Source organism: Gymnoscopelus microlampas, assembly GCF_963454915.1.
Source record: "Gymnoscopelus microlampas genome assembly, chromosome: 2".
In the NCBI taxonomy this organism is placed as follows: Eukaryota; Metazoa; Chordata; class Actinopteri; order Myctophiformes; family Myctophidae; genus Gymnoscopelus; species Gymnoscopelus microlampas.
The window spans coordinates 42,264,831-42,274,830 of NC_139939.1; the positions used below are offsets into that span (position 1 = coordinate 42,264,831).

The 10,000-nt window shown below is 47.3% G+C and overlaps 1 protein-coding gene across 1 annotated transcript in view; it reads left to right on the plus strand.

Moving 5' to 3' along the window:
• The window catches only part of cacna1ab (calcium channel, voltage-dependent, P/Q type, alpha 1A subunit, b), a gene marked incomplete at its 3' end in the record, with an annotated part of 238,846 nt that extends 232,759 nt beyond the window's left edge, over positions 1 to 6,087 (plus strand). The window contains exons 50-52 of the mRNA XM_084071455.1: positions 2,810 to 3,011; positions 3,234 to 3,496; positions 5,338 to 6,087. Coding sequence (XP_083927581.1) covers positions 2,810 to 3,011; positions 3,234 to 3,496; positions 5,338 to 6,087 — 1,215 coding nt within the window. The remainder of the gene's footprint in view (positions 1 to 2,809; positions 3,012 to 3,233; positions 3,497 to 5,337) is intronic.
• Positions 6,088 to 10,000: the final 3,913 nt, after the last annotated feature.

Here is a 10,000-nt window from a genome sequence, read left to right on the forward strand (position 1 = left end):
AGGAATACAAACTGTAGCACTCTATTGTATTTAACAGAGGAGAAATATTATTTATTATTTACTATTTGACCCAGATCTGGTCTAAACATCTTCCTTCTCATCTGACGTCTTGAAACATTATTGACCTGACAAGGGACATGCATTTTTCCTTATTTTTGGGGAATCAATCACACACGTCTTACAAGTTCAAACAGCTCATATACCTAATACTCTACGGGTTGTTAATATGATATACAAAAACTGTACTGTACATACAGTGAGATCTTATATTTTTCTGGGCAAAGGGCTGGGTGGGTGTCCCTCATTTAAAGAGAAGGTATAGTTGGCAACCCTAGATCAGCCTCTCGCCCAGGCCTGGGTCACATGGTATTTGCAAACACTTTTTTTATGACTAATTGCCTTGTTTGCCTGCTTATGTGCTAAAGCAAGCACTTTTTGACCACCGTCTGGTCAAACCACCCCTCTCTCTTTCACTTTTATATCCTCTCTTTTTATTCTCTCATATCATCCTGATCTTTTCTGTGTGCTGCCCCAACTCTGTGTGCTGCCCCAACTCTCTCTCTCTCTCTCTCTCGCTCTCTCTCTCTCTCTCTCTCTCTCTCTCTCTCTCTCTCTCTCTCTCTCTCTCTCTCTCTCGTTCTCTCTGTCTCTCTCGTTCTCTCTCATTTTCTATTTGTCCCGTGTTTGCCTGTGTTACAGCTGCTCTCCATTTTATGTGTTTTACGAAGAGTTGCCCCAGGGTTTTGCTTGTATGTCGTTTGTGTGCGTGTGCGAGCGTGTGTGTGTGTGTGTGTGTGTGTGTGTGTGTGTGTGTGTGTGTGTGTGTGTGTGTGTGTGCGTGTGCGCGTGCGCGTGCGTGTGCGTGTGGGTGTGTCTGTGTGTCTGTGTGTGTCTGTGCATACAGTATGTGCTCGTGTGCATTTGTGTGTGTGCGAGTGCGTACGGGTGTATTCATAAATATGTATTTGTGTATGGGTATGTCTTCTTGGCCTGTTGTATTGCAGATGGGATCAACAGTGAATGATCTATAAGCATGAGCTGTCTGTCGTGAACTGTTGGCGACGCAGTATAGTGAAATACTGGCACCTTGTTGGCATGCCGTTTCTCATGCATGATTGATATTGCAGAGCTTCGACGCGCGATGTGATGAAGAAGTTGTTTTTGTGCTGCCAAGGCGGAGCAAGGCTTTAGCCAAACGCTGTTATCCAATACCATGTCCTCTGGTGTGACAGCTTTTTAGTGGCAGCGTACAAAGGGTGTGTGCGTGCGTGCCTGTGCGTGCCCGTGTGTGTGCCCGTGTATGTGTATGTGTGTGTCTGTGTGTGAGAGGGGGGCACAACACGTGCAATGCAGAGCCGTGGGCTTGGTGAAGGGCATGCATGGCTTGCGTGAGGCTGCCCATCATTCAAGGCGTCTCGATGCTGTAGTATGGAAGTTCACGCAGCTAGAGGTTGAACCCCGTTGTGTTTGTCTGAGTCTCCATCTGGCCTGCTGCTTGTAGACTGACCTGTGTGCTTTGTCATATGGGAGAAGTGAGGGTCTATATGAGATATACGGAATGCCAGTAAGCTGCTCTACAGGGATATGGAATGTAGGTGATGCTCTATTAAGCATCATTTATACTCCACGGTACGGCGGTGTTGCTTGCCGGAAAGGCCAGATCTCCGAGAGAGTGCATTACATCGCGAAGATCTGTTCTCTGCGACAAGCGTCGCCATCGCGCTACACGTGTATAAATGAGGCTTTGTGTATTGTCTAATAGCCGCCTTGTGCATGTGTGGCATGGTATCTATGCCCCGCCTTCATGCTTGCTTACTCTATATCCCTTTCCTCTCCTATTCTTCTGGATCGCTCTTAATTCCCCCCCGTCTCTCTATCTCTCTCTCTCTCTCTCTCTCTCTCTCTCTCTCTCTCTCTCTCTCTCTCTCTGACACTCAATTGCTCTCGCTCTCTCTCTCTCTGTATGTCTCTCTCCCCGTTTCAGGGGGAAAGCATGGTTAGTAAATGTGCTTGTCAAAGGCTCTGTAGTTCCACATATGAGCAACTACAGCATTAGGTCTGTGAATGCTAAAGCCGAACTTATGCTAATGTGGGCATCAACACGGTGCATCGACACTTTATTAGTTTGAAAATGTGTTATTTCTGTCAAGCAACATATTGCACAACACGAGGCATACATCGGGCTTCCAATGGGCCATAGCGCAGCCATAAGCTGTTATCATTCAGACCTTTGCGTATTTGCAAACACGCTTCGTGGTTATTTTAACCTGCTTGTCAACGAGTGCCAGAAAAATCTTGCAAACCTATTTTTTGTAATCGTACCTGCCATTTTGTAATCTCACCTGCCATTACTTGCCTGAATGATGTAAGCCCACCATCTGGTTCCACAAGCAGGTTAAAACTAACACAAAGTATTGTAAATGGCAGAATTTCTGACCCCAGTCTGATTATCATGTGTTGGACAAACAGACACACACACATGCACGCACACACTCACTCACACACACAAGCACACACACACACACAATCTGACAAATATCCGTACATAAGCTGCTGTTTATTAATGTGAGTGTTTGCTCATCATGAATAATGGATTTGATGTTTCAGGATGTTTTGAGGACTCACTTCCTTTCTCCCATCTCGTCTGTTCCCCCCCACCTTCTCTCACTCTCTCCTCTCATCTTATCTTGTCACTTTCTTTTCTACCTGCTTGCCTCTCTCTCTCTCTTTCTCTCTCTCTCTCTATCTCTCCCTATCTCTCCCTCTCTCTCCCTCTCTCTCCCTCTCTCTATCCTGCTATCTCACACAGACCATCACAGACACCAGTCCCATGCGTCGCTCCACCTCCAGCCTGGTCCACGGGCGTTCGGGCCGCGGGGTGAGGCTGGACGACTACTCCCTGGAGAGGGTGGTGTCTGAGGACGCCCGGCACGGAGGAGGACGCCGACACCGAGACAGGAGCCACCGCACCTCCCAGCGCTCCCTGACCAGATACACTGACGCAGACACAGGTAGCTCTCTCACTTATGCACGCACACACCCACTCACACGCGCGCACACACATACACGCGCGTGCGCACGCACACACAGGTATGTATATCGTCGTTGTGAGCTAATGTGAGGGCTGGCCGGCAGACGAACCGCGTCGGACCCGCATATAGTAATATTTTTTGAAGACTCTTATCTATTCTGCCATGGTAGAATATTTGGAAAGTGAAAGGTAACCCCCCCAGCATCTTCCCCCCCAGGCCTGGGCACAGACCTCAGCACCACCACCCAGTCGGGAGACCTCCCGCCCAAGGAGCGCGAGCGTGAACGCGGCCGCGCCAAAGACCGCCGTCACCACCATCATCACCACCACCACCACGGCTCCGTGGACAAGGAGCTGCGCTACGGTCCTGAACGCCACGACTACCCCCACCGGCATCCCCACGACCGGGACCGCCACTGGTCACGCTCGCCCAGCGAGGGGCCCGACGGACCCGGCTACAGACAGGTACACAACCAGACAAACCGAGCAAATATGATGAATTATCAGTGGCAGCTTCTTCGTGCTGACTCAGCCCCTTACACAGTCAAATTCTTGTCAAAGAACACAGTCACAGTCACAGTCAAAGTGTTAAAGGGTATATACGTGAATACAATCTTTATGAGAACGAAGAAATTCACCTTTTGAAAAGGTGAGGAATAACTTTTGCATAATTATTTCAGCCTGACAAAACCAGAATTGTCTCGTAATAATGGTGGCTTACCTCGGTAAGCCACCATTATCCATGTTTGCTTCTGTTTTTGTTTTTTTTGTCTTTCCCCCCTAAATAAATTCTTTGGAGGCAGCCATCACGTTACAATGTTGCAAACTACATGATTGCTGCCTCTTAAATGTGAATCAGGGAAATAACTAACCGTATGCAACAGAGGTGTTGTAAGTGTAATATCTAGTGGTGGAATGGTATCCTAATTTAATTTAAGAGTGTACAAATGTATATTTATATTTTAACACTCTCAGAGTTACAAATGGTGCTCAATATGCATAGATGCATGCCAGGACTGAGCCTCCAAAGCAGGGGCATCAACTGTTTTTTTCCCTCCTTTTTTTCCCCCAGTTTTGTTTTTAAGGTCTTGATCCTTTAAGGTCTTTTCTTTTTGATTAAAAGGGGGACATTATTTTCTTGGGAAAAGGGGGGGCGTTAAAATGTTCTGTAACTAGGTTGGTGCATTAAAGACATTCAATTTTGAAAAGAATATGTACTTTACCCCAGAAGGCACTGACAAACCATAATTATTGACAAATGACTTCAAGTCTATAAGTGGACAACTACATTTTGGCTCAGAAAACTCTAAAAACATTTATTTATACTTTGGCTATTTTCTTTAGAAACATTGTGAAGATTTGTGCAAATCTTTGAATATATATATATATTTAAAGCAAACATTTTTAACTCAAATCTTTGCTTCTGGGGATCCTACAAATGTCTTCTAAATCCAAACAGTTTTTCTTTTCTTTTTAAACTTATTGCTATATATATCAAAACTGGTTCTCAAACTTTTTCATGTCAAGGACCATCCAAAATGATATGTATTTGGCCCTCCCCATCTCAAAATATTTTGTTCCAAGGACCCCATCTACAAGCTCATAGTGTGGCCGCACTATGAGCTTGTATATCTGCTATTTTTCAATAGCCAAAGAAGTCTTAAAATGACACTGATGCTTTCCCGGTCTTAATGGGTTAAGTTGTTTCAGCATGAAACACGTTCTCCTCTGGGTCCCAGCATGCATCTACCTTGACATATAGTAAGTACAATGTGCCAGTCGTGATCATTGGAGCACATACAGTATCTGAGAAGAATACTTTTATTTATGTTCTACTCAGCCCTCACCCTATTAGACAAGATGTAAAGTTACTGTGAAAGCCATAGATGTGCATCGCTTAGCATGTGGATTTATCCAGTCAGATAACAATAAGTCCAAGAGTTCTGTGTCATTTCACGTACACTTACTTATGGATATCAATCTCTCTTTTTTGTGTTACGCTTTCTTGTTTTTCCTTTGTCACTGTTTCTCTCTCTGTCCATTATTCCTCAATGTGACGTGACGTGTGGCTTCTTGGTGTTAATATTTTGCCTCATCGCTGTGTTTTATGGATGGTTCAATTGCGTTTATCTCTTCTATATCTATTTTCTCCATTATCTCTGGTTCTATCTATCTATCTATCTATATTCCTCTTCTTCTCTCCTATTCTATCTTTCTTTCTCTCCTGGTCTCTGTGGTGCTTGTTGTTGTTGTTGTTGTTGTTGTGGTGGTGCGGTTTGATTTTCCTTGTTTACATTTTGCTGTAGGGCAGTAGTTCGGTGAGCGGCAGCCCCGTCCCCTCTACCTCGGGGACCAGCACCCCGCGGAGAGGACGTCGCCAGCTGCCCCCGACCCCCGCCGTCCCCCGTCCGCACGTCACCTACTCCCCCACGGTCCGCAAGCCCACCTACGGCCCCCCGGGGCCCGGACGCCTCCGCTCGCCCTCCCCGCGACACTTCTCCCCGCCGGACCTCGACCGGGGCTACCACGGCCATCGGCCCCCGTCGCGCCACGGCTCCCCTCAGCACCACGGGGGGTCCTCGTCCAGACACGGCTCCCCGCGCTCCCCCAGGCACCAGTCCCCGCGCTCGCCCTCCCGCCACGGCTCCCCCAGGTCCCCTCACAGAGGCCGCTGGAGCGGCCCGCCGCCAGGCGACAGCCTGGAGGGTGACGGCCCCTTCTACGAGCACGACTACGAGTACGAGCGCCACCACGAGCCGCCCGCCTACGAGCAGAGCCTCTCCCACGGCAACCCGCACCCGCACGGGGGGAACCCCCACCCTCACCCCCACCCCCGCTCCCCCAGGACTGCCCGACACGGCCCCCCTCCGCCCCCACACCCGCACCCACGGAGGGTCCCCAATGGGTACCGCTCAAACTCGCCCTCGCCGCACCGGCACGGCCCGCCCCCCGGCGGACCCCCCCATCCGCACCACCAGAGGGCCCCGCACGCCCGAGGGCCCCGCAAGGGCCTGCACGAACCTTACAGCGAGACGGACGAGGACGACTGGTGCTAGCAAACCCACAAGGAGCGATAGACGAGGAGACGAGACGAGGGGAGAGGAGAGGAGTAGCGGCCTCCCATCCTCTGGCCTTGGATTCTAGACTTTTGTTGACAAAATGAAGGGGGTGGAGGAGGAGGTTTGTCCCTCCTCTAATCCCTCTACCTCCACCCCTCTGACTCTAAGATGCAGGGGGGGGGGGGGGGTCGAATGGAGGGGTTCGGAGGGGGGCTGAGTGGTGGCGCTGCTAACCTTTCACACACTGCATGAAAGTGTGTGTGTGTATGTGTGTGTGTGTGTGTGTATGTGTGGGACTCTAAAATGACTCACTGACAGAGAAACACACAAACATGAAGAACAGAGACAGACAACATAGCACCCCCCCCCCCCCCCCAAGCCCTTCTCTCTCTCTCTGCTTCAGAACTACAGTACCCAGTATTCTTTGCTTGACCAGCAAGGCCAGGCTGTAGAAGGAAAGGGAAGGGGTGGAACATGTCAATGTAAAGTGGCCAGGGCTGATTCGTTAAGCCTCCGAAAGCGCCTCTCCCCGGCTGTCGTGTAACTGGCTAGTCATGTCAGACCTGTGGCGGCCCATCGCCAGCCCGATCTTCTACTGTAAACGTCTGTTGATGTGTTTCGGAACCCCCAGAGGAGAGAGGTTAGAGTTCAAACTCGGCTCTCCTCCCTTTACAGGCCTGTTAAAAGAGAAAAGAATAAATGAAAATCTAAAGCCAGGACCCCCTATCCTTACACGCCAAGCTATGCCTCCAGAAAATCAAACTTGAACTCTGAAGAACAAAATGAAACTTTACACGAAAACTCTGACAAGAAATAAAAGGGAGAACAACCACTTCAACTTTAAAACCTTTTCCTTTCCAAGGGACAGAACCAGGAAGCTCCGCCTATACTGCAAAAACCAGCCAATCACAGCGCTGGCTGATATTTGATGAGTTTTATCATCTCTGTTTACTGTTAAAGACTCACCTAATGCTGACGGAACTGGTGTGACTTCACTTCCTATGTGTGTGTGTGGGGGAGGGGGGGCACAGTGTGGCCTCACTTCCTGTATAAGTGTGCTGGCGGGTGAGGCCATATATTTGGGGGGGAGTCGGACACTTATTTACGGCCCCTCCCCTATGGTGGTTTGACCCGTGCACTTCAAAGGATAGAACGACAGGGAATGACATCACATGTTTGAAATGGGCGGAGGAGAGGAATGGAGGGACGGGGTTAAAAAAAAATGGACTAATTTCTTCAGTATTTCTTCTATCGATTACTTCTCCTTCTTGTTCTTCTTCGGACATTGGAGCTTGGTTCTTCTGTTGCATTCGCTCAGCCTCCTTTGATCTTTTTCAGAGTCGAAAATTTGATGGAAATCTGCATGATTGATTAAATACATACTAGAGAGGAATTCTAAATGGCGCGGGTGGGACCTAGGGGCTTTATAGAACACTCTACAATTTAGGTTTACAAAGAAGTTCTCTTTTCTCCTTCTCTCTCTCTCTCTCTCTCTCTTTCTCTCTCTCTGTTTTACATCTTGCCGTAGTCAGAACATTTTTGGATTCTGTTGACCTGAAACAGTGGTGATAATAGACATTTCGTTTTAAAGCGACATTTTTGACAACCTGATTTGGGAACACAGTATTGGTTCATTTCAACGCTTCCCCTTATGCATGGCCGAGTAACGAGAGAGAGAGCCGAGAGGAGAGAACTGACTTTAACTATTGTTAATAATGATAGTCTTACGAATAATGACATCAATGTCAATGCAAAATGATGAAGACAATGATGATGATGATGATGAGATGATGATTGACTAATGGAATTGTTGCTGTAGATTTGTTTCACTCTTGTTTTTGTTTTTTATTTGAGTAATTAATCTGTGTCCATCTTGTTCCCATTAATTTATTTTTGTTTTTTGTTTTTTCTTGTGAGTTCTGTTCCAACAACTGGGGTCCCAAAAAGCCTAGATGCAACGTTTCTGGGTGACTGCGATATTGACAGAAAAAGAAAAGCGTTGCGTGTTGTAGCACAACTCTTAAGCTCTGACACTACACTCTTCAAAACGTGAGGGGGAGTGAGGGGTTTGTACAACAGCTGCAAAGCCAGAGAGATGTTATGTGGAGACTGTTTGATTCAGTGTTTGGGTGTCTTTCTCAAAACAAATCCAGAAGTTCACAGTCAGCGAGGGGCAGGATTTTTTTTTTTTTTTACAGAGTCTTATAAGAGATTTGTCTGTGTTTATAGTCACTGAAAATGGACTAACACCAAGTGTGAAGATTTTTCCTCTGTTTCCATGCTTGTGTTTTCAGACAGGCATGTTTCACAGGAAGGAAAACAACGGTCTCTGATTCTGCAGGGGTGACTGAATTCTTAGAATCTTCTCCAAAAAGATCACAGGTCCCAGTTTTGTCTTCTCCTCTTTACTTTATGTTAACTTCCTCTCCTCTCCGGCTCTGTAGTTTGTACTGAGATTGACTGCTGATATAGCACCAAGTACAGTATTGGTTATTAGCTGGTATTAGGTGGTGCTGTTCTCCTTTCTGCCACCAGGGGGCGGTTGTCAGCACATCATCCTGCCCTGCCTTTTCCCCTCTTTTGGGACAGCCTCTCCTCTGTGACTGGCCACACATCCTGGTTTTCTACGCTGGCGTTTGATCTAGTATGCCAAATCTAGAGTAGACATAAAGCAGTACGGCGTGCTGCTGGGGGTCAGTCACCATGTCTGTCCATCCAACTGTGCCAACGCTGCCCCCTCCCCCATTAGCTCAGGATAACTAGAGAACAGCCAAATGGTAGAAAGTCAACCAACTCACCATTCCCCCCACAGCATGACAAAAACCTCACCAACCCAGTTTAGTATCATTAAAGTTCTCTCTCTCTCTCTCTCTCTCTCTCTCTCTCTCTCTCTCTCTCTCTCTCTCTCTCTCTCTCTGTCTCTCTCATTTGCTTTGACATCAGGTCTTTTAGCATGCCAGAAAAGAACTTTGAAGGACACAATATGGCATCATAGGACAGAAACACTTTTAAGAATATTTTCTTAGCCTCATACTTATGAAGGAAAATGATTATTGAATATTCAATAACTCTAGGACACGATGATAAAGTATAGCTAATAGAGATATAAAGTACAGATACATTTAAATATAATATGGTAGATTTAGTTAGATAGATAATGACATATAGAATATAATTAGATAGATTCAGATATTTATTTTGCATACCATTGCTCATCATGATACAGTCAGCGCTCAAGCTACTCCGAAAACTTGCACTGTTGTCATGGTAGCGACAGAAAACATCGCCTGCACACCAGACGTACGAACTCTATGCAGACCTCATAAGCATTCGTGCCGTGTTGTTTTAGAGAAGAAAAATACAAAAACGCCATGAAACCCAATTCATACTTCATCGCACTATGGTCTCGCATGTCGTGAATAGTCGACCCACAAGCTGCCGGATGCACATGCGACACCATCGTCAGCGAAGCATGAAGTTAGGCTTGAATACTGTAAAGTTTAAAAAACGGAAGAGACCAGAGCACGTGGAATGCGTGAAAAATGTGAATGTGAGATCGACACAAACTTTTGCACAATCACATAGCATCACGTGTAGAGTAAAATCCCTTTTTTCATGTGACTTTCTCACTGTCTTTTCTCTCTCTCCCCCCCTCCCCCCTGTCTGACAGTATTTCTACGTCCCTCCCTGACTCCCCCCCCCCCCCCACTCTTCTCCTGGAATGTTTGCCTTCCAGGCCCGAGCGGTTGGGTACAGCGCAGCAAATAGCGATGGGGATGTTGTTATTTAGGTATACTTTTCGTTCCGTTTATTTGGTGTGGCCACAAAACTTGCCCCACTTTCAACCCCCCCCCCCACCCCTCACTTCGCATCCCGAGAGATTTGGCGGGTGGGGCGCTTCCACAGGACC